At 33.2% G+C, this 20608-nt stretch overlaps 8 protein-coding genes across 8 annotated transcripts; 4 read left to right on the plus strand and 4 right to left on the minus strand.

Moving 5' to 3' along the window:
• Positions 1-183: 183 nt before the first annotated feature.
• LOC108561596 (NAD-dependent protein deacetylase sirtuin-7) lies at positions 184-4099 on the minus strand. The gene is made up of 3 exons (XM_017919607.1): positions 3480-4099; positions 1940-2253; positions 184-1881 (listed from the first exon to the last, which is right to left on the minus strand). The coding sequence occupies exons 1-3, from the start codon at positions 3609-3611 to the stop codon at positions 390-392; spliced, it is 1938 nt and encodes a 645-aa protein (XP_017775096.1). The 5' UTR covers positions 3612-4099; the 3' UTR covers positions 184-389.
• A 304-nt stretch (positions 4100-4403) lies between these two features.
• Positions 4404-6251, plus strand: LOC108561597 (vacuolar protein sorting-associated protein 45). The gene has a single exon (XM_017919608.1). The coding sequence runs from the start codon at positions 4518-4520 to the stop codon at positions 6192-6194; it is 1677 nt and encodes a 558-aa protein (XP_017775097.1). The 5' UTR covers positions 4404-4517; the 3' UTR covers positions 6195-6251.
• LOC108561602 (uncharacterized protein C19orf52 homolog) lies at positions 6222-6882 on the minus strand. Its single transcript, XM_017919612.1, has one exon. The coding sequence runs from the start codon at positions 6869-6871 to the stop codon at positions 6272-6274; it is 600 nt and encodes a 199-aa protein (XP_017775101.1). The 5' UTR covers positions 6872-6882; the 3' UTR covers positions 6222-6271.
• A 245-nt stretch (positions 6883-7127) lies between these two features.
• On the plus strand, positions 7128-8363 carry LOC108561601 (methyltransferase-like protein 23). The gene is made up of 2 exons (XM_017919611.1): positions 7128-7361; positions 7760-8363. Exons 1-2 carry the CDS (start codon positions 7257-7259, stop codon positions 8342-8344), a joined length of 690 nt encoding a protein of 229 aa, XP_017775100.1. The 5' UTR covers positions 7128-7256; the 3' UTR covers positions 8345-8363.
• On the plus strand, positions 8336-8628 carry LOC108561604 (SRA stem-loop-interacting RNA-binding protein, mitochondrial-like). The gene has a single exon (XM_017919615.1). The coding sequence runs from the start codon at positions 8348-8350 to the stop codon at positions 8606-8608; it is 261 nt and encodes an 86-aa protein (XP_017775104.1). The 5' UTR covers positions 8336-8347; the 3' UTR covers positions 8609-8628.
• Positions 8629-8630: 2 nt separating this feature from the next.
• Positions 8631-9516, plus strand: LOC108561599 (acyl-CoA-binding domain-containing protein 6). Its single transcript, XM_017919610.1, has one exon. It carries the CDS (start codon positions 8654-8656, stop codon positions 9398-9400), a length of 747 nt encoding a protein of 248 aa, XP_017775099.1. The 5' UTR covers positions 8631-8653; the 3' UTR covers positions 9401-9516.
• Positions 9517-9518: 2 nt separating this feature from the next.
• On the minus strand, positions 9519-10681 carry LOC108561598 (peptidyl-prolyl cis-trans isomerase E). The gene is made up of 4 exons (XM_017919609.1): positions 10417-10681; positions 10191-10361; positions 9930-10139; positions 9519-9875 (listed from the first exon to the last, which is right to left on the minus strand). The coding sequence occupies exons 1-4, from the start codon at positions 10612-10614 to the stop codon at positions 9558-9560; spliced, it is 897 nt and encodes a 298-aa protein (XP_017775098.1). The 5' UTR covers positions 10615-10681; the 3' UTR covers positions 9519-9557.
• Positions 10682-11301: 620 nt separating this feature from the next.
• Positions 11302-20332, minus strand: LOC108561595 (rho GTPase-activating protein 17-like). The gene is made up of 6 exons (XM_017919605.1): positions 19762-20332; positions 14332-14437; positions 14000-14272; positions 13706-13934; positions 13387-13536; positions 11302-13328 (listed from the first exon to the last, which is right to left on the minus strand). The coding sequence occupies exons 1-6, from the start codon at positions 19812-19814 to the stop codon at positions 11668-11670; spliced, it is 2472 nt and encodes an 823-aa protein (XP_017775094.1). The 5' UTR covers positions 19815-20332; the 3' UTR covers positions 11302-11667.
• Between the last annotated feature and the right edge of the window lie 276 nt (positions 20333-20608).

A 20608-nucleotide genomic window follows, 5' to 3' on the forward strand; every position in this document is an offset into this window, starting at 1 on the left:
GACAAAATTAAGGTTATTGATGTCTGGACTTATTTGTAAATTATAAATAGTCTAGGCATATTCGTGTATTCAATGGATTTGTGATTTACAGTGGTATTTATATGATTGTTGGGATTTTAATAAATATTGTCTTAATAAAGAAACGGGTATTTCTTTTGTTTTAGTTAAATTAATTGTTCTTAAATATATTTTGTTTTCTTTCAACAATTAATCACAAAATGATAGTCAGTACGAAGATGATTTGGATCACTGGGAAGATGGGAGATGTTCTTATATTAAATGCACAATAATTTACAGAAATTAAGGATAATTGTGTACATAAATAATACTTAAATTAACAATAACATGCAAGAAAAATAATACTGTAAACAAAAAATAGTTCTTAAACTCTAACTTGAAATTCGCTTCTTGTATTTCTTGAGTTTCCTATAACCTTTGCCAAACCAACCTGGCTGGACTTTAGATTTTTGTTCACTAGATTCATCACTAATCTTACTAATTTTGTCTGGCGAAACATCTTCGTCATTATCTTCATCCTCCTCGGTGGTGTAATCACAGCACGTACAGTAAAGCGGTTTATCTACATTATCCATTTTACTGAAACGAAGCTCTTGTTTCGCGAATACAGGTTCAGTTTTGTTGTAGAAAACGCAATCTGTGGATTTGTAATGTTTATAACAGAATTCGCATTTGGCTGTCTCTCTTTCTTTCGCATCGTCCTTATCCGATGTGCTTGAATAGTTGTGTTCTTCTGTGATGTAGGGCAAAGGGTTAATAATACTATGGAGACCAGAATATAATAGACTACTCTGTATTGGATAGGTAAGCATGTCCCGGTACGCAAACACTGGGTTTTGTAGAATCGTGTTGGAGATTTGGTAATAAGTTAGAAGAGCCTGGCAATTCTGCTTCAACAAGAGATTATTCTGTAACAGATTTTCGGTGTCCGTCCGTTTCAGAATGTCGTCGATTGAAAAAACACTAGCATTCGAGTGAGGTATCATAGTCTGAGTATTTGGAAGACCTAAAGGAATCGGTGCTTTGCCGGTAATACTATAAATATTGCTTAAGAGTTTATCACAGTTTTCACCATCGGGTTTTTTCAAGTCTATACTAGATTTGAGATCTTTATTCGTGCAGTAGTCTATTGGTTGATCGTCGGTAATTTCCTCCTCCTTCACTTCTACCTTCTCGAGTTTGCAGTATTTCAGCAGCGGTTGAGTCGTGGTGTGCAGCTCAGGTTCACTTAAAATAGTACCGTGCACGAAGATTGGGTCCTTGTCACGGTCATATTTAGGCACAGGAATGCCTAACAAGTCCATAACAATCTCCATGACGATATCGCATTTTCCGTGGATCTTGGCATTCGCTGCATCGTCTTTAGGTGTCCATTGCAGATTCACAATATACAGATTAGGCCTCCTCTTCTGTGGTTTGTGCATCTGCCATAGCCACGGATATTTCTTCAGTACTTTAAGACTAGATCCCAAACACAAAATTGTTGTAGCTTTACGAGCATTCTTACTTGCACCGGACCAATTCAACGGCCACGGTAAGCTACCGCGTTCACCGAAATGAACTATAGTATCTACTAAAGGTCCATTACACACGTAACACTTCCTCATAGTCTTGTGAGAATATCGAGCCGTATTCTCAGTGACGTCGAATAGTCGCCAATATTCTCGGAACGGTTTGCACGACTTGCAAACCTCAATGTACATATTCCCATGCACTTCGGAAATCGCAGTTCTCGGTAGACCAGATCGCAGATGCAGTCCATCGCAGTTTTGCGAGACGACGTACTTAAGTATTTTCCTTCTGTATAACTCTGATAGTGCCATGTGCGTGTAAGTAGGTTCCGCTAAACTTAGATCATGATTTCTGAAAATTGATTATCACAATTAATAACGTGAAATTGCAAATCCAACTCGGATTTTACCCTATATCTTTTCCCTGTTGCAACCTAGTCCAAATACCGTTCGTGCCTCGGTAATCCGGTATCCGCGCTGCCGTGCTAATTCCAGCTCCAGTATATACAACCAGATGTTGCGATTGGGCTATGGCCTGCGCCAGAATGTTGCACTTGTCTCGTAACTGCTCTACAGGCTCTTCGAACTCCTCTAATCGCCGTTTTGCCGCATCGCGTTTTTTCCACCTGGCTTGCACCTCTTTCACTATCTCATTATACTCCGTGAGCAGTTCAATATCCTCATTTGTGCGATCCAGCTCAGGCTTTTGCAAGACCAAAGATACCTACAACAATATAAATAGCTTAGATATCTAGTACAACTAAAATATATTTCCTTGTATAATAATTCAAAGACAATTTACATATGCCTTGCCAATAAATAAACAAACAAAAATAGATTTATTAAATAATAGTAATTAAAAATAAGCTAATAATAACTATAGACAATAAAGAAAATAAAGCTTTATAAATCGCAAATAAATTTACTGAAGTGGATTATATTATTAAAAAATGTTGTTCGAAAATTAATTTACGAATTTGTAAAATTGTTATAGAGTGCGCAAGTTGTTTATTCTTGTTCTGTACTAAAAAAGTAATAGACCGGTGGATTAAATCGACTTGTTGGCCGCCCCTGCTTTATAGAAACCATGTAAAACAACAGCTATTATCACCTAAATAAATCCAGTTATGAAAACTTGGAATAATTATATAATGAAATATTTTTTATAAAAAATCTATTATGATTTAACATCATAAAATTAAGTTTCAAATGTTTGCATCCAATGCCAGCTACTAAAAATGTAAACATTCACGTTTGAACTAGTCTATAAAATTATTCACTGTTTAAGCAACAATCATAAAACAAACAAATATTTTTTTATTAACTCCAGTCAGCATCATTTGATCTTTTTGTAAACTAATATTTATACATGTAATATACATATAATATGTATATGTACACAGTATAAGATTTATACAAATTTTATGGAAATTTAAAATCAAACTATATGTTGAAAAAAAAAGTCTAATAGGTTGAAACACTTTGGTCAGTGACCTTTTTTATACATAAATATTGGTTCTCTGTTGAAGTAGTGATAATAGTATTAATAATTATAAAAATTAGAGAAATAACAATAAAGATTGTTATTAATACAATAACAAAATAATAGTAATAAATGTATGAGTATAATATGATAATGTTTATATATTCTTTGCATAATGGTTGAAGTTAATATGTTCCAATTTTGCGTTATTTTGTTGAAAAAGATATGTTTATTTATTGTAAAACATTTAATCTTGAATTGAAAGTGGTATATAAATAATAATAGTGTGTGTTTATGTGAGTATTATATGTTGATTAAATCAGAAGTGGATGCACTTTGAATAAGTCTATTTATAATAGAGTGAAAGAATTCCAATTGCATAGAATATTCGCAGTGGAATATGCTTGCGTTTTGTTTGTATTTTCTTCTAAATCATAATATATAAATAGACTGGTGTATTTATTTACCTTCTTGATGGTGGCGTTTCTTTCATCTTTGGCACACAGTTGTTTCACTTGCTGTTTTCTGAGTAACCTTTTGCTGACATTTAGATCATCGTCGGTATCAACTTCAGGCACATCGCAATTATCAATTTCCATCTTTAGAAACGGCACTGGCACATGTTTACCTCATACCGTACTTTCACTACCGATGCAGTTCTCTCTGCTGTTACACAACTTTTACACGGGAAATTCTCATGCGTTCTTATCAAAACATAAACAAGTACGTTGACCTTGTTAACCATATTGAATCCATTCTATTTCCGAACCAATCAAAATAGCTTTCGAAACATGCATTGTTATTGCCGCAATTACTGAATCAATTACTTGATTTTCATATGCTCCCTTATGTCTCCGTTCATATATATGTGATATTGAGTGTAGTATATATATACTATATACAACGATGCTGATTGGCTGCACGTAATTGTTCAAATTGGACCACGTTATTTGTTCATTGGCAGAAACAATTTGTTTACCGGGCGCCACCTTAACGACACTAATCCAAATAATAAATATTTAGACTTTAACAACTAGGAAGTGGAGAGCACTGAACACTCCAGGTGAAGCAGAAACATGTACCAACGTTACAGATTAAAATCTATAATTAAACTTGTTTGAAGCTGACTAAATTCAGTCTTCCAATTATTCATATAATAAATAAATGTTCTTTCCATGAATCTTACCATTATAAAGAACTTAGCAACAAACTACATTTGTTAATTATTTAACACTTTTTCTTTCAACAAATTTAATTTACCTATACTTTAATAGTAAACAAACCGAAAATTGTTATCTTAACAAAATAAGAATGGTAAAAAGAATAAAATAAACAAACAATTTTGTTCCGGTATTGTTTTTTTTTTATTATGTTCATGTTGACATGTGAAATGTCACCATCAGCTGTCAAGAAAATTTAACACTTGTAGCAATGACAACATTTCTCGTAATATTTAAGTAAAATAGTAAAGTTTAATTTAGATAACTTTAAAAAACTGCATCAAAATGAACGTTATCGAAGCTGCAAAGGCGTATGTAAATAAAATGATAGAAGAAAGTGAGCCAGGAATGAAGTTGCTGCTCGTGGATAAAGAGACTATAAGCATCATAAGTATGGTCTATGGTCAGTCAGATATACAGCAAAAGGAGGTATTTCTAGTTGAGAGATTGGATGCGAACAAGCCAACCCAAGGACCTAGCCTCAGATACCTAAAGTGTTTAGTTTTCATTCGTCCTACTCAGCAGAATATTGAACTGCTCTGTAATGAATTACAGAACCCAAAGTATGGAGCTTATTACATATATTTTACCAACATCTTGGCCAAAGCTGATGTTAAAATCTTGGCTGAACATGATGAGCAAGAAGTTGTTAAAGAAGTGCAAGAATATTACATAGATTTCTTAGCTGTCAACCCACATCTGTTCTCACTTGGAATACCATACTCCATGACTAATTCCATCTGGTATGCTCCAGCTTTGCAGAGGTCTGTACAAGGATTATTATCAATTCTGTTGTCTTTGAAAATGTGCCCATTGATTCGTTATCAAGGCAACTCAAAGCTTTGCAAGGATCTAAGCTTCAGAATAAAAGAAGTCATTGATAAGGAAACCACCCTATTCTCATTTGGCCAAAACGGAAACGCCCTGCTTCTGATACTGGATAGGAGGGATGATCCCATCACACCTTTGCTTAACCAATGGACATATCAAGCAATGGTTCATGAGCTTTTAACTATTAACAACAATCGCGTGAATTTATCACAAGTCCCTGGGATCTCTAAAGAGCTGTCAGAGGTCGTTCTATCAGCTGAACAGGACGCTTTCTATGCCGAAAATTTATTTATGAATTACGGAGAGATTGGCCAGAATATTAAAGATTTGATGGAACAATTTCAGATCAAAGCCAAGGGACATCAAAAGATCGAGAGCATTGCCGATATGAAGAACTTTGTGGAAACATATCCGCAATTCAAGAAACTGTCTGGTAACGTTTCCAAACATATCACAGTCGTAGGAGAACTGGCTGCAAATGTGACAAAGTATTCTTTGCTTGAAGTATCTGAAATTGAACAAGAAGTTGTTTCACAGAATGACCATTCTGGACATTTACAGAATATTAAAAAGATGATAAATAATATGTCTAACATAAGAGATGCAGATATTGCCAAACTAGTCATGCTATATGCCCTAAGATACCATAACCAAAGTAACAGTGAGACAAACCGATTGGTTGCAATGCTGAAACAAAAAAGTGTCTCTGAATATTACATAAAAGACATCTACAACATTCTTGAATATGCAGGTACACATTCCAGGCAGAGTGAATTACTCAATGTTGAGAATGCAGTTAAAATAACAAAGAGATTCTTCAAGGGCTTGAATGGTGTGGAAAATATCTACACACAGCACAAACCATTGCTTCATGAAACATTAGATGCTCTCTTCAAAGGACGTTTGAAGGAAAATCTTTATCCATATACCAACCAGTACCAAACCAATGGACGTCCACAGAAAGTGATTGTATTTGTAGTTGGTGGAGTCACCTATGAGGAATCCCTTACAGTCCACACATTCAACAAAAACTTCCCAGGCATTCAGATTATTCTTGGTGGAACTACTGTCCACAACTCCAAAAGCTTTTTGGAGGAAGTGGAGAGGTCCATCAGGAACAAACATTCCTAAATTATTAATTAAACATTTTATTTATGTGTGATGTAAATAAAAAATAAGAGTATATGTACTAAATAATTTATTTATTTTTAATAATTTATATCATAATCTGTCATTTTCTTTGCAAGCATCCACCAAGTATCTAGAAATCCAACATCAATTATTCTGTTTATTATTTCTGAGTACTTCAATTGTAAGTAGGAACATTGTGTTTGGAAGGCAGCACATTTGTCACTGTTATTGTCCACCCAAATAAATGAAATAAATCCCAAGCTTGTGTGTCTGATCAATTGGTTATTATAACATTTCTCAATATATTTTAAATGATCCATGGTCTCCTCTTTCGTTAAACTGGGATGAACCAGAGAAACATCATTGGCTGCTTTGATGTAGGCATCTCTGAAGTGTGTTGAGTTGGGATTATGTTTGGCACAGTATACTAGCAGTCCAGCAGTTGATCCAATTAGTATTGCTTTTGATGGTTTCTCTCTGGATTCTTTAATAACGTCTCCAGCGACATCCTTGTAATCCCTGCATACATTTTTCCAATACCTTACCCAGTTCTCTGCCATTGTACCTTCAACTCTTTTCTCGAGTTTTGTAAACCTCTCATTGAAATTCTCCGTTATTGACAATTTTGTTTGTTTTATTTTAGTGAAGAAACCCACACTTTTCTTTACTTTAAACATTTTCGTTATTTAAAATATATAATATAATGTTCGTATTTATTTCTAGGTTATGCAAAGTTTTGACATATCAATCATGAGGTAACATTCGTTATTTAGCAACAATATATTTAAATTTTGCAAAAAATATTTACTCAAATGTTTATTAATTGTTTAAAACGTCCATATAAACATATATTGCAAATAATAAATTCAAATTTAAAAATTCTACTTCACATTGGCAGCAATGTTTTGGTAACTTCAGTTCTGTCATGTCCACCATTACAATACATGTGGGTTAGTGTTTCACTTGGTCAAAATTTTGTGGATTTTTAATTTGTGCAAAGGTAATTTCAGACAAATAGAATCGATGTCTTTAAGATAATTTTAAGTGTAATATGCCATCCAAATGTCGGATGGAGTTACGGAACAATTAAAGCGTTTTGTGTTTACGTCCAAAACTATCCTAAGAGGCGAAATACAGGAGGAAAAATTGGAAATAATTATACCCGAGGTACAAATTGGCCTTTATCTCATAATGAAATTGGTGCTGGTTTAGTTCTTGATTAGATAGTTGTTTAGCCATTGAATATTTAGTGATTATGTAATAACCAGTAGTTACTGCAACAACACATCAGTTGACTTCATTAATTTTGAGTTACACTCAGGAGAACTCACAGTAGGCAATAGTGTTATTAATAATTTTTAGATCTACTCATATTTCACTACTAAAGTTATTTTCAAAATTTAAATTAAATCTTAAGGCCAACTTGAATGGAATATGTATTTGCATTAAATCTCTTCAATATAACTCTTAATATTATTAGTATTTCTCTTAATTCCAATTATTCCTAAAACTTAAACATAACTTTTCATAGTGTCTTTTATATTATTTGTATTTTTGTTTTGCAGCTATTGCAAGCCAGCTACTCATTTTATACTTGGCCATCTGCACCAGTTCTTGCTTGGTTCTTGTGGGAGAATAGACAAGAATTAGTTGGCAAAAGGGTTTTGGAAGTTGGTTCTGGAACAGCATTGCCAGGAATATTAGCTGCAAAGTGTGGAGCTATAGTGACTCTCAGTGATTCAATAACTCTTCCCAAATCATTAATACACATTCAGAGAAGTTGCACTTTGAATAATCTCAAAGTTAATGAGAATATCCGATTGATTGGAATCACCTGGGGACTGTTTTTACACAATTTCGAGAATTTAGGACCAATTGATTTGATCTTAGGTTCTGATTGTTTCTATGAGCCTTCTGTTTTTGAAGATATAATTGTCACTGTGTCATATATTTTTGACACAAATCCAGGTGCCAAGTTTCTCTGTACTTACCAGGAGAGAAGCTCTGATTGGACCATAGAATCACTTCTAGTTAAGTGGGGTTTAAAGTGTCAAGTACACAGTATTGAGAATTTAGGCGCAAGTGCTGGCCTAGATATACACAAGCTAATTGGAGATCATAATATTCAACTGATTGAAATATTTCGATAGATTATGGCTACTATTGCACGTAACATTTTGAAGTTGTATGTGGGAAATGTTCCATGGACCATTGGAAACTACGAGTTGAGGCAATACTTCAGCAAATACGGACATGTATCTTCTGTCAGCGTTATTTTCGATAAGAATACTGGATTTTCGAAGAATTACGGTTTCGTAGTTTACAGCAATAAGGACGGATTTGACACTGCCACTAATGTTACTAATCACGTCTTGGAAGGAAACAATTTGAAAGTTGAACCGACGTCAAATTAAAATAGATACTTAGGTATAATATTGTAGTATATTTATAGTAATAAAATGGCTTGTGACGACTATGACGATCTTGTCGAGCTCGGCATCGAAGATGAATTAAGTTCAGGATTTTCAAAAGCTTCCGATTATGTGCAAAAGAATGCCTCTAGCATGAGTAGCGAAGTTCTCTTGAAACTCTATGCTTACTACAAACAAGCGACTGAAGGAAAATGCAACACTCCCAAACCCAGCTGGTATGATTTAAGGGCCAAGTCTAAATGGGAGGCTTGGAATAATTTAAGAGAATTACCTCAAAACGAAGCCAAACAATTGTATATTAATATAATTCGCGAGTTGGACTCCAGCGTCTTGACTGATGTGTCCAGTAGTAAGGAAGGATGGGTAACTGTGTCCACATTGCAACAAAACAACGAAGAAAAAGTCGAATCCGATTATGAATTTCTTGATTACATAAAGGATGGCAATTATGCGAAGGTCGCGGATTTGCTTAAAAACAATGCAATAAAATCGGAGATCAACGCGCTGGATGGTGAAGGTTTGGCTGCAATACATTGGGCATCCGATCGAGGTTCATACGAAACTATTAAGATGTTACTAGCTAATGGCGCCAAAGTGAATCTTCAAGATGCCGATGGACAAACCGCGTTGCATTATGCTGCCAGTTGTGGGCACAGTGAGTGTGTTAAAGTTTTGCTATCTGAAGGTGCTGATCCAAAATTGAAGGACTCCGATGGGTCCGACTGTTTTGGTGTCGCTTGTGATGAGACTGTAACTAGTTTATTGCGGATGTAGAAAGTGGAATACATATTGTTATCTTAATATCATGTCACTGTCATTTTAAATGTAATAATTATCTTATACATACTTTTCTTCTTTTATTATTATTAAAATGAAAACACTGTAAAAAAGGTACTTGTTTTTCTTAATTTAATGTGTATATATTAAATAATCACTGAACCTCGCCGCAGGCAGAAATAGTAACTTTTTCTGACGGTGTTCCGCTTTTTGAACCACACCGTTCCATCCTTTTAACAACATCCATTCCGCTAATAACATGACCGAAAACAACATGTTTAGAGTCCAACCATTCCGTCTTCGCTGTGCAAATGAAGAACTGTGAACCATTCGAATTAGGTCCAGAGTTTGCCATGGATAGTGTTCCTATCCCAGTATGCTTTAATTCAAAGTTTTCATCTGCAAACTTCCTGCCATATATCGATTTCCCACCAGTACCATTGTGATTGGTAAAATCACCACCTTGGCACATCTGAAAAGACACATTGAACCAAAAATAAATTTAATAATTTTATATATTACTTACAAAGTCAGGGATGATTCTGTGAAATGAACTACCTTGAAATCCATATCCTTTTTCATGTGTACATAAACACTTGAAGTTTTCTGCAGTTCTTGGTACAACATCCATTCTTAGCATCATAGTTATTCTGCCCACTTCTGATCTACCAATTTTAATGTCAAAGAACACTTGTGGATTCTTCACTTTCTTTGGAATTTCCACAACTGCTCCATTCTGTAAATTTGTTTCTATAATATTTGATTATTGAATATTTTAAGTATTTACCTCATTGGTTGCTGCTGGTTCTTCTTCATTATTAGACTTTTGGATAGTTTCTCCTGCATGTTGTTGCAACCATGTATCTTCTGACCAAACAGGCCTAGTAGAACCTTCTTTGATCCTTTGCGGTTTAGCCAAGTTAACTCTAATTGTTCTACCAAACAATTCTGAATCATTCTACAAATAAATAAATTGAATATTGATGTAACTAAATTTAATATATTTCTTTTACCATATTATCAATAGCTGCTGCAGCATCTTCAGCACTTTCAAATTCGATAAAAGCGAAGCCCCTGTGTTTTTCAGACTCATAATCCAATGGGATTTGAACATCCACTATGTCACCAAATGGAATAAATGCAGCGTTTAATACCTTTTCGTCAGTCTCTTCTGCTAAACCACCCACATAAATTGTTCTTTTATTCGACATGTTTTCAAATTGCTTACAAAATAAAACGAACGTATATTTTTGAGGTTAGGACATATTTTTGTCTTATTATTACTATAGGCAAACAAGTTTACAGCATTTGATAAATTGTTTGTAATTTCATAATAAATTGCAAGATATTAAATATCTTATAATAAATTTGATTAAAATAATTAATTTTATAGAAAGAATTATTTTGTCATATATATTGAATATCCTTTTATAAGATTTATATCAATTGTTATTGATATAAATCTCTTTGCCCTATTTCCACCATTTCACTTTTTGGTGTTGACTATATATATTTTGTTTTAATGTACAAAGTAAAATATACTTGAAAGCCATCATTTCTAATTGTTTGTGGGTTTTCATCCTATTAAAAACTATTTTAACTATATTTGATATAACATAATAATAGCTTATTTAAATTATTTCACATCACCAATTGCTATTAAACAAATCAGCATATGAAATAAAGGAATTGAAATAAGTGATTAATAACTATTATAAACTTTCAATTTTATTTATTCTCATCTTTTATATATACTTGTATATAGAAACAAATAGAAATTTATATTTTAAATACATTAAAAAAAGGAATAATATATATATTTATGAAATAAACATAGAACGAGCAAATAAAGTTCTCTCAAAACATTTGTTACAGGAATAAAAAATATGGTGTTTTAACTGTACCAATATAGAATTTTCTTTAATTAAAATATAAATAATACTTATTTACACGATTTAAAAGCGACATGTGATTAAAAATAAACTTAGCGAATTCAGTTCTATTAAAAATAAGAATAAAAAAATGCAGTATGAATATGTAAATATCATAAGCGCATCTCGCGTGTCTCTTTTACATACTTAAACACCCTTCTAAGAATTCCTTTGCGCTTTTTTAATTTTTCTCTCTCTCTCTCTTTCTATTTATATATGTGTGTTTGTATAATACGATTTTTATCACCCAGATTTCAGTGTGCTGTCAGGATAACGAAAATTAATAGAAATGCAAAATTGCAGAGCACCAACAACAATAAATTCATATACGTATTAATTGTCTAAATTCTCCGTTTCGACTTTTGGTTTAACTACTGGCGGCGGTGGGGGAGGCTGTGAAGGTTTGTTTAAACTTCTAGGGGAAGCGGGCGGCTGCAGGGTTGTCGCCGTTATTGACTCTGAATTTAAATCTACAATGTTTCCATCGGACCTTGTTCGTATGTGACTAGTTTTGGGATTACCATTGATCCTCTCACTGTTTTGATCGACGTTGAGTTTTTCATTGGACTTCATGATTGGAGGCCTCGTAGGAATATCCGGTTTCTTCTTATCGCAGTTGAAATTAATGTCATTAAATTTGTTCTCAAGGGATGGGCGAGGCGCGGGCTGCTGATTTAAGAACTTCTGCTTCTCCGCAAACTGATTGTCGTGTCCCGAGTTCTTGTCCCGTATGTTCACAATGCTAGGTTGCTGTTTGTGTGGTATGTTGTACACGGAGCATTGCGTCTTTTGTATCGACGGATCGATGTCTTGTGTTCTAGGAAGTGGTTGGCGTAATGATGCAGGTCTCATTGGTATTGCCGGCTTTCCGGGTCTCTCTAATTCGTCCCTGGAGAGCCTCCTCATCGAGACAGTCTCACCTTCGATTTCTATTGCGGTTGTGGACTTCGACATTGCATCGTTCTGATTCACTTTGTCCGGCTCGGCGAGTATTGACGTTCTGGGCGCTGCGACAGGTTTGACAATTTCCACAGGGCTATCTTGTGCTGAAATTGACTGTACGGGCTTGGACTTGGTTAATTGCACGTTTGTTGCCGCTTGTACGTATTTGTGGTCTACCACTTTGGCACTATCTATATTGACTAGAGGCGGATTCATTGCATCGATTTTTTGTATGTGCACTTTACTGTTATCATCTATTATTAAACTTGACCTTCGAATTTTCTCTTCGTCTTCACTTTCCGCTTTCGAGGACCGCCAAGATTTATCCGATGACCTAATTTTATGAGATCGGTTTAGCGTGGAGCTGCCGGAAGGATAAGACGATGTGCTATCTGTGCTGTCGCAGTCATCATTCCTCTGGTTAGGCGGCGCGGGCGCTTGTTTAACTTTCTTCCTCATGATAGGCCTCGGACTTGCGGTCTCAGAATGAAAGCTGCCATCTAGGTGATCGATGTTCCTGATTCCAATCACCTCGGGCCGATGGAAAGTGTCCCCATCCAAGATATCACCTTTCCGGATTGTCGTGAATTTCATCATGTCGTCAGGGAACAGCAACTCGACATTGATCAAAAACAATTCTACAATCATGTTGAGCGCAGCGCATACTTTCATATTCGTTTTCATTTCATCGTTTTTGGCCCACAGAAGATTCGGCGAAATTACTATGGCGAGGTTCGACAAACTCATTTTGTTCTCGTGGTGTTTGGACAACTTGTTAAGAAAATGCATAAGAAATGCCAAATTTTCTCTATTCTGTGGAGGCATCAGTTTCAAAATATCCTGCGCTTTGGGAATCCTCTGGTCGTCCGGGAGTTTCATTAGCTCTATCCAATCTTCATATAATGCATAAGTTAGAAGCGGCTCCGGCAGTTCCCTCAAATAGGATTTCAGTGTACTGGCTAATACATGAACGTCTCTGTACTCCTGAATCAACGGTAAACAGAAGCATCCGGAATCGATCGACGATTTTAACCTCTTCACCCTAGATGCACCTATTAACAGTTGAAGTGTTTAGTAAACAAGCTCTCTTTTTAGTGCATTCAAACTTACCTCCAACTATTCTAAATAAACCTTCCTCCGACATGCCTAATTCCATCAACGATACGACGCACAGCTCCAACGGATACGCTAATTTTCTTTTGCTCACCTTCAAATGCTCCCTCAGGTCACATCCAAATATTGGCTTTACTTCACTATCATCTGTTAATTTAAAAAATGTAAATATTGTTCTTAAGGAGGTCTAAAACTTAAAGCTCAATGAAAAATTGGAAAAGTTATAAAGGTTGATACTATTAAAGTTGTACAAATAATTCATTCCAATTTTTTAAATTAATATACATGCAAGTATAATCTAATATGTTGTAGTTACCGATATGTTTCTCCAATTTTGGTATGATATCCGCTAACGTCTTTAAGGCACTCTCATGATACGACCGTTGCATCTTTAGAATTTGTAAAAGGTATGAACTAATCTCATTTTCTCTGCGTAAAAGGCTAAACATTTCCACTGCCAATATATCCCTGCTCTGATCTACCTTGATGTCGGCTTCCTCCATGTCTTCTTTCAAATTTTCCTTTTGTCCATTTTTAGTTGCGCTCTGCAAAATCAAAGATTAATCAAATCGTGATCAAACAGAATTACACTCTCCCTAGATCCACTTACTTGCCACCTATTCGTCGCCGAATCTTTGTCCAAAATATATTTACTCAAACTCTTCTTCAGTTTCATGATGTTGGGCAGATCCTTCTCCAAGATCGTATTCACCGGCGCCATCACATGATTTTCTACATTCCCTTCGCATATTGCTTGATCTTCGGATATGCACAATTCAATATTGCCAAACTCCTTGAGGACATACAGCAGCAGCGACTTTTCAGTCTCATCTTGTAATAATTCATTCGTGTAATTGCCAAGTGAATGCTCATAATTCTTTTTCTAAAATTAAATCAAAAATCAAATGGAATCCCTTGATTAAGGTAACAACAAAAACAAACCTTTTTCAACTTTTTACTAATCTCGGTTAAAGCTCTAGTTATATATTCTACTTTAATGTCGGCCTTCTTCAATTCATCGTGATTCAAACCTTCGCTTTTGTCAGCCCTGAAAGAATAAAAGTAAATATCGTAAATGAAACAGATATTATAATAAATTAAATTTCCTTGTGAATCCCGACTGCACGAAATCGTGATTACAGGAGGACACACTCAATAAATTCAATTTAAGTCTTTAGATTGAGACCAATTTTCTTTTGATACGTTAAATAGGATAATCGTCCAATTGAGGCTTGTGTAAGGATGCATAACAAGTTATCATCCTTTTTTACGTAGCATCAATATGCTTTATGCAAGAGCGTTAAATATTCACCGTATATTATTTATTTCATAGCTGCTGGAATTGCACCGAACGTGCGGCAACGTTCCCATGTAAATTCGCCTTTTCCTAATGAAAATTATACAACAATTTATTGATTGGAGGTTCCCGTGGTTAGATGCCTTATGCAAGCACATTGTTGATGCATCAAATGCGAATGATTTATGCGCAAATCCGATACGCGAGTTATTTTTAAGCAATTATTTACTTTTATATATAACAGGAAACGATTGAATTCTATAAATATAAGGAAATTTACAGGTCATGCTATCTTAAAATACACCCAGACTGTAATTCAATATTGGCCATTTCGATGGATTCGTTTCTACATCTATTTTTTTTCGTCCTGTAAGACATATTTATAGAGCACAAAAATATGCATGTTTATTTACTTAAAAACGTATTAAGCAATCTGGATGCTCGTTGATATATGAATATGCTGTCTCTATTTAAAATTTTAAAGTAAACTATTATGTAAAGCACATTCGAACATAAATTGCTCACGAAAACGAACTTTTTTTATAACGTATATTGTGTAATTCCGAACATAATTTGTATTATTAAAAACGGATTGGATGTAAAAAGATTTCACGAAATCATTCGTAATTTAATTCATGCTTTTATGACGCAATGAACATTTTACGAATGCACAATTTTAAAGTTTTATGTTAAATGCTTCTCGACTCTCAGCAAAATTATTGGCGAATATTTTTATAACATTAACATTTTACAAATGCACAAAATATAAAGTTAAAATTTCTAAAGTTTTATGCGTGTTGGTTCTCAGCAAATTATTGACGAACCTTTTCATATGACATTAACAAACAATGAATTAATAAATTTATTATGTTCTATACTCAATATCATTTTGGACAGGAAAATATATACTGAAAAGGGCGGAAGTTGAAGATAACGAGTATATCTGGTTTTCCAATGAATGAATCGTTTTTTACAATTATAAGAAAACTTTAGTTTTCTAAATTGTAGTGCTTATTCAATTGTGGAGACTTATCTTCACTGCATGTTTCCTCTAGTGATAATTACTAAAAATAGGCATGTTCCTCTCAACCCTGATATAGATGTAAGAGGAAATCCCAATAGTAATTGTCGTTCGTTCGATAAGGATGTTCACATGCCTAGCATTTTAATTCTTGCTTCGCAATAACGCTATCTCCGTGTTCATTTACTAATCTGTGAGCAATGAGATCTAGCCGTGACCAATATATAATCAATGCTGTTTGTATCGAGTATTTCGTATTAATGCAACTCGATAAGTAAACAGCATGGAATCATCAGTTTACATATTCACAGATAAGAACATTATTATTGTAAAAAAATGCTTCCATGAAAAAATATTATATAAAAATGATACATTTTATATACAATGTTATGAATTAATACTCAAAAATGACACTATATTAAATTAAATTATTTATATTTTTCTGTTTTGTCCTGTTACCGCTCAAAATATATTTGGAATACGGTGGAACCTCGCTTAACGAGTTTAATCCATTCTAAAAATTCCGGATTTTTACTCGTATAGTGAAACATATTAAAAAATTCACATAACATGTGTACACAACTTTTAAAAATGATGTAGCAGGCGCATAATCCGGGACTTCTCATCGTCGCTCGTTAAGCGAGTCATTTTTCTTGCAATTCTTGCAATGCTCGTTATGCGAGGTTCCACTGTATTTGTTTTCTGTAATGCACAACATTTTACAACATCCAAGTATAATAAAGTTTTGTAGGTCAAAAGCACCGCAGCATTTTATGGCAACTAACCAAATTGTATGCACAGTTGTCAAAAAGAAAGTTTGAAATAGGAAGTCCTCGGGCCATATTTTACAGTTTTTATATTGTCATGCCAAATATAGAAGGTATAAACATAAAGAATAGTATAATAATTTTTTTTTACTTCTATCAATTTAATTCGTTTGCTTCATTTTTATAACGAATAAATCAAATACAATTAAATATGTTTGCATTAAATAAATATATGTAATATTCTACATAAGCCAGGTTAAAAATTAGTATTAGTAGTAGTATTATCAACAAAATTCGTTAGTTTATTACATTGTATTGTTAAATTTCTTTGTAAAAGTAAATGCAAAAGTTGAGTAAAATAATATACATTGCATACAATATATCACTAATGATGAAAATGCAAAGAAAAGTGTATAATTTATATTGTTTCTATGAATATTAATAAAATTATCCACGGACATTTTAATCTGGTAAACATTGTAGGCTTAATTCATAATTGGATCGATTCAGGCGCATATGGTTTTCACAAAATACATAGGAAAATGTAATGAATGCATATTATATAGTTTAATACCAAAAGTTGTGGCGCGCACAGAATTATGAATCGATCTTCACACTATGCAGAAATGTACGCTAGGGCCGGGAGAAACAAAAGCCTATTGTAAAACATTGCATAACAGATATGTAGAAACAAGAAACAATAGAAGCAAAAGTTTACAACAACCTTCAAATAATAATGCGCTGCCAAAAATCAATCGGTAAAATTGATCTCGAATTCAACATATTTTCGGTTTATCTACATCGAAAAATTTCAAAATCAGGCTTTTAATAATCGATAATAACACAATATATTTTTATTTTGTTTTTAATAATATTTGGAAAGAATTCGATTTGATTATATATGCAATAAATTATGTTTATTATTACGATTATTTGTTAATACGTTTCCGTATATCACTTTGACCTTGACTAAGTATTCCAGAAATGAACCAAATTTTGAAATACAAAATCAATAACTGTCCAGTATAATTTGTTAGTGTTACGTGAGTTTTAACATTATAATAATATTTGGTTGTATTTATGTAAATTTATTTATATTTGTAATGTGAACATTACAAATATAAATATTATAATTGTAATGTTCACATTACAAATTGATGAGGCTTCAGTTCTTTTTCTGATTTTGAAGTACTTAGCAGAACACGGAAGCAAACATTGCTCTTGACAACAAATTTGAACTGGATGTAATGATGTTAATGAAGAATTTACGAATGAAGACTTCTTAGAAACGGAAAACTAAGAGAAAGTTGACAAGTAACTGAAACTCCTGTTTTTTATTCTCTACAGACATTTCAAGACATCGAAAATGCAATGGATATTCTTAAATAATCTTTTATTTTAATTTTAATTTTTAGAGTTCCTAAAAAATTGAAAAGGTAACAAATGTATATTTTTTTCAGTCGTTGCTTTGAGCACAAATAAAAAAGAGTTGTCTAGTATTGAAGTAGACGGTGAGACATTCAACAAGTGCAGCTTATTTAGATATTGAGGACGATGGAGACATGTTAAATATGTATACTGTAGCTAAAACAAATATTATTTTGTTTATACCCATATTTAATTATGTTAACAAATACTTTTTTGTTTATTATTTGTAATTGTATTTGATGTAAACGGAGGCTTAAAAAAGGAGACGTTTTCATTTTGTAGAAAAAAATAATAATAATCGTAATAAACCTACATTTTGATATACTAAAAATTCAATAAACTTAATTCTTGAAAAAAAATAAATATTTAAAATTACTTTTGCCTTAATATTTCTATCATAATTAAATCGCATCAAGAAAATTATTTATTTTTGTTCTAATCTTTCTTAATTTTTTTGGCCCTAATTCAGTGATTCTCAAAGTGTGAGTCGCGTAAAATATTTTGGGGTAGCAAAAAATAATGACAGATCAAAACAGTCCTAAAGGGGGTCGCAGTCCAAAAAGTTTGAGAATCACTGCCATAATTTATACGAAAGGACGTAAGTTTTTCTTTCCTCTAACTCGTATTATAACAAATTCTGTATACAAAATATGAGAGTATCAATGTGTTTTACAAATGTTACGATTTTTTTAGTTGAAAATTATTACTAATTATATATTTATCTCTGTATTTAAGTTTCTACAAATAATCATAATTTTATCAATATTTAAGTGATTCAATTGCTTTTCCATTATTCTCTAGATAAATTGTTCGTCTAATAGCTCCTAAAATTTGTTTATAATCCTTGTTTACAAGAAATAACCGGCATTCACTAAATAAACAAACATTATATAAGGAGCAAACCTCTTCACCCTAATGTTTAGGTTATTTCTAGGAAGCCCGAATAAATAAATGAACAATCTTTAAACTCAATAAAACAGAAAATATTTATCAGAAACCGATAAACGTAATGACAATTGTTCAAATATTACAAACATTGCTTATACACACGTAAGTAATAACCGATTAAGATAGTCGGCCGAGGCGAAACCGAAATTAGAAATTTATAATTTCGCCTGATTCATTTAATTGACTTACATACAACTCTAATTAACTAATTTCGTATTAATGATAACTTACAGTTATTTAGCGAAATGATACATATAATTTTTTTGCTAGAACCAAGGAAATTGTGGTTTATGGAATTGAAAGGAGCGCATTGTTGAATTGTGTAAACAAACAATTACGCTATCTGTTTTCTTCTCTTCAGATGCGCCAGTTATTAATAAGTAATTATATTTAATAATGCTTCGCAAGAATTTTAATTGCGCGTTTCAATTGACTCCGCAATACCAGCAGAAAGTGCATCTATTGTGCTAAGAAGAAACTGAAACCATTTATTTATTAATACAAAACACGTAACGCGATTTCAGTGAATACACTTAAACTTTTTTAAATTATAATTGCATTTATGAGACTTTTATGTAATGAGTTTTCATCATTAAGTTAATACTTTTACTGGGAAGTGTTTTACAAAAAAAAAGTTAATTAAAGAATTATTTTTTTTGTGAAATTTTTAACTAGGGTTCATTTAAAATTGTTTATAAATGCAAATGTGGAGAGAAAATTGCAGATTAATTGGTATTCAAGTGAGGCAATGATTAAAACTTTCAAAACAATCAGAATGAATCACTTTTCTTGCATCCCAATTGAAATGAAAACAATATTGTTAATATTTATGTGATGTGCAGTCCAATTGGGGTTTGTATTGGATTCCTATTGGTCTGTAGCTAAAACTAGATGGTATTAAGTGAACTTACCCAAGGAAGGCTTGATCAGCTAGCTGCTTGACTCGAAAGAATTGCTTCTTCATTATTCATTCAAGTTTTCTCGATGAGGAAAACCCAAAGTCTGGTTCTGTGTAAATTTTCTCTCAGTGCTCAGCAGAACTGGGTTCTATTTGTTTGCATTAGATATAGATATGGTAATTGCAAATAATCTGATAGACTGTAATGGTGATGAGATCATTGAAACCAATGAACATATATATATATATGTATGTATATATATAAGTATGTATGTGTTTCACTTTTATGCATACAACATTGTTTTTAATACACTTCTAGATTATGCTATAATTCCTACACTTCTATGAGCAACAAACGCACGCACTGGCATGAATCACATTGACAGAATTAAACTATGTTCAAACATCAACAACAGATCACAGATCTCCTCCTGGAGTTCGTATATTTCTTCTTTTTTTCTTTCTCTTCTTCTTGTTGGTCTGCTTTTTGTTTCGCTCAAGCGACCAAACCTACAACAACGTTCATTGCGATATGAGCGAAAACTCTGTATTGAGACGTGTGTGCAAGAGGAGGAACGATTTCTGCTGAGCCGAGAAATGTCATGCATGTCATGGAGCGCAATGAAGTTGGCGCAGCACGAAAGGTGACATTTAAAAATAACCCCCACGGTTATTTTAAATCAATTCCTTTCTTTTTACGCATTCTTTCTGTGTTACCTTTTTGCTTCAACCCTGTCGCATTTCAACAATTGAATCTGCGAATGCCTGAAGAAAGCCGACAGTATACAATTGGATTTTAACCAAAACTATCCAATTGGAAGAATTGTTGTTAACAGCAATATTTCAGTTAACTATTGAAT

This window comes from Nicrophorus vespilloides, unplaced genomic scaffold (genome assembly GCF_001412225.1).
Source record: "Nicrophorus vespilloides isolate i.1.1-1 unplaced genomic scaffold, Nicve_v1.0, whole genome shotgun sequence".
NCBI lineage: Eukaryota > Metazoa > Arthropoda > Insecta > Coleoptera > Silphidae > Nicrophorus > Nicrophorus vespilloides.